This window comes from Diaphorina citri, unplaced genomic scaffold (assembly GCF_000475195.1).
Source record: "Diaphorina citri unplaced genomic scaffold, Diaci psyllid genome assembly version 1.1 scaffold1124, whole genome shotgun sequence".
In the NCBI taxonomy this organism is placed as follows: domain Eukaryota; kingdom Metazoa; phylum Arthropoda; class Insecta; order Hemiptera; family Psyllidae; genus Diaphorina; species Diaphorina citri.
This window is the reverse complement of record NW_007378553.1, coordinates 45,827-48,413: the sequence shown is the minus strand read 5'-3', so window position 1 is coordinate 48,413 and position 2,587 is coordinate 45,827. Positions and strand designations below refer to the sequence as shown.

The 2,587-nt window shown below is 35.1% G+C and overlaps 1 protein-coding gene across 1 annotated transcript in view; it reads left to right on the top strand.

Annotated features, from left to right (window-relative positions):
- The window catches only part of LOC103514332, a 4,599-nt gene extending 2,229 nt beyond the window's left edge, over window positions 1-2,370 (top strand). Inside the window, exons 5-7 of the mRNA XM_026827342.1 lie at window positions 410-557; window positions 942-1,138; window positions 1,456-2,370. Of these exons, the coding sequence (XP_026683143.1) occupies window positions 410-557; window positions 942-1,093 (300 nt within the window). The 3' untranslated portion in view covers window positions 1,094-1,138; window positions 1,456-2,370. The remainder of the gene's footprint in view (window positions 1-409; window positions 558-941; window positions 1,139-1,455) is intronic.
- The last annotated feature ends 217 nt before the right edge of the window (window positions 2,371-2,587 follow it).

Sequence of the window (2,587 nt, the reverse complement as noted above, 5' to 3'; positions counted from 1 at the left end):
CGAAAATTTGGGTGGGCCCGGCCACACCCCCCCCCACTCCACGAGCTCATTAATTCTTCACTCTCGTCCTACTAATTTGTGAAGCGGCAGACCCGAGATACTTTTGTCGCCTCGCTCGCCGCTGTTCCATTAGCCCCCGAAAATTTTGGCCCCCCCCCCCCGTCCATTAGTGTTTGGACCTCGGCTACACAGGGCTACCTACAATATTGCAGAGTATAGTTAGTCTCAAAAGTTGATTTCTTGACTCTGATCCAATTTTGGTCGTAGAAGAAAAGGCCCCGAAGTAGGTACTGATCGAACGAACTTAACGTATCCTAGCAAAACGTTTCATATTGTGTGAGAGTAATTTTAGAACAAACATACAAACAATAACATCCACCCAACCATTTTCACTATTATCTATTTTCAGAGAAAGGTTCAGTTCATAGTACCGTGGATGTATGCAGAGTTAATAATCATCATTATAATACCTAGCATCATCACAGTGTGTTGTATGATCAATCGCTATCAACAGAATGCACTGGGCATCACCTATGTTATACCGATATGTGTACATGGTAAGTATCATCTATCTACAATTCTACATAGGACTAGTAGAGTTTGCCCCGAGATTCGCTACGAAAAAATATTTTCGGGAATCAAACTCTGAACCATGGAATGTAATCCTGACAGAGTTATCTGGAATTAATGGATCGTTTGAAATTTTAACAAGGTCTTAATTCTTATATTTTAGGGGATTTATTTCTCGTTTGTTCTCTGTTTATTATAATTTTCCCCAAACAATTCGAAAGAACAATGTATTGCAACAAAAAACATTTGGTGTTGATAATACCCTTTTTTCCAATGAGTGGTCACTTTTTACAAGAATACAAAAGTAAGTGTAACAATATAGCTAGAATGTCGTACTAACATTTAACCCATGTACTGATTCGTTGTTTCAGTGTTCTGTGTTTTCACTTGGATCGTTGTGTACAGTTACTACACCAAGCTACGTCACTGTTTATCAAGCTACAACACATACCACAAGACAGAGCATTCTGACGTCACGTCCAATACCTCCAACAAAACTTTGATACAGATATTCGATATTTAATCCCCTCTTTGATAAAATAATCACCAGAGAATCTTAGCACAATAAATACTCGAAAAAGAAAAATGTATTCACTTGACTAGGATATTGGACAAAAGTCAAGTGAAAACATTTTTCTTCTTATCTTAGTATTAAGTAGAACTAGAGAATTGATTTTTTTCCTCCTTTAAGTTTTTGTTTGTTGTATATTTCAAGCCTAGCTTAGCCTAGCCCTGTTAATAACCACCACCTCATTGACATTAAGCAACATTATAAATAGGTACACTATGTATTTGATAGGTTGACAACTTGTGTTAGGACTCTAGGACACCATATGCTGCTGGCTATTTTAGGATGCACTAAGCCTTGGAATCTTAGCACAATAAATACTCGAAAAAGAAAAATGTATTCACTTGACTAGGATATTGGACAAAAGTCAAGTGAAAACATTTTTCTTTTTATCTTTAGTATTAAGTAGAACTAGAGAATTGATTTTTTTCCTCCTTTAAGTTTTTGTTTGTTGTATATTTCAAGCCTAGCCCTGTTAATAACCACCACCTCATTGACATTAAGCAACATTATAAATAGGTACACTATGTATTTGATAGGTTGATAACTTGTGTTAGGACTCTAGGGCACCATATGCTGCTAGCTATTTTAGGATGCACTAAGCCTTGTGAGGACAACTGACAAGCTGGTTGCAATACCAGTAAAGAAGGAGAGACATAAAAGGAAAATTGAACTCCACCAGGTAAAGGACTCTCTCAAAAAATAAAATGCTTTTAAGGTTTCTCATATTTTTGAACCAGCTTTCTCTTCTTAGCTTACTTAGATGAATGATAATAACAGATGAAATCTACACAATCTTATTGTTATGATACTAGATTTAAGTCATTAAAATGTATTTTTACAATATTATTTATTCATTATTTAAATAGATGTATTTTTATTACTTATCATCTTATTAAAATAATTCTGCTTTGCCTTAATTTTAGACATTGCTAGATCACAATATTAAACTCTGTGTTTTTTGTTCCCTATACAGTTCAGGTGAGAGTAACCAAGGTACAAGGTATGCTATAGTAAACTTTTCTTTGGGAACAATCAATCTCATTACAATACTATACTGTCTACTTTATTTGGAGAACATCCAAGCTACACAAAACAATCATATGTAAACTACTTACAATTTTAGAAATGGACAAAGTGTAGATGAAAAAACTAACCAAAAATTGATAGCATGTCTAGATGAGACTCTTGGATTTCTTCTCTCCACCTTTGTTCATTTTCTTTATTTTTCCACGCAGTGCTCTAAGACGTCTCATTTCTTCCGTGAAGTCTGCATGTTCATCACGGTATAGACCATAATCTCGTAAACTCCTCATGAGCAATCCAGTTTCAATGTGTCTTGGATAATATCTGATAATGGCTGGATCTTTGTAACCAGGGAGAACAGAAAATCTTTTTACAACCTGAAATAAAATCCAAGCTTTAAGGTACCTACATTTTAATAAACCA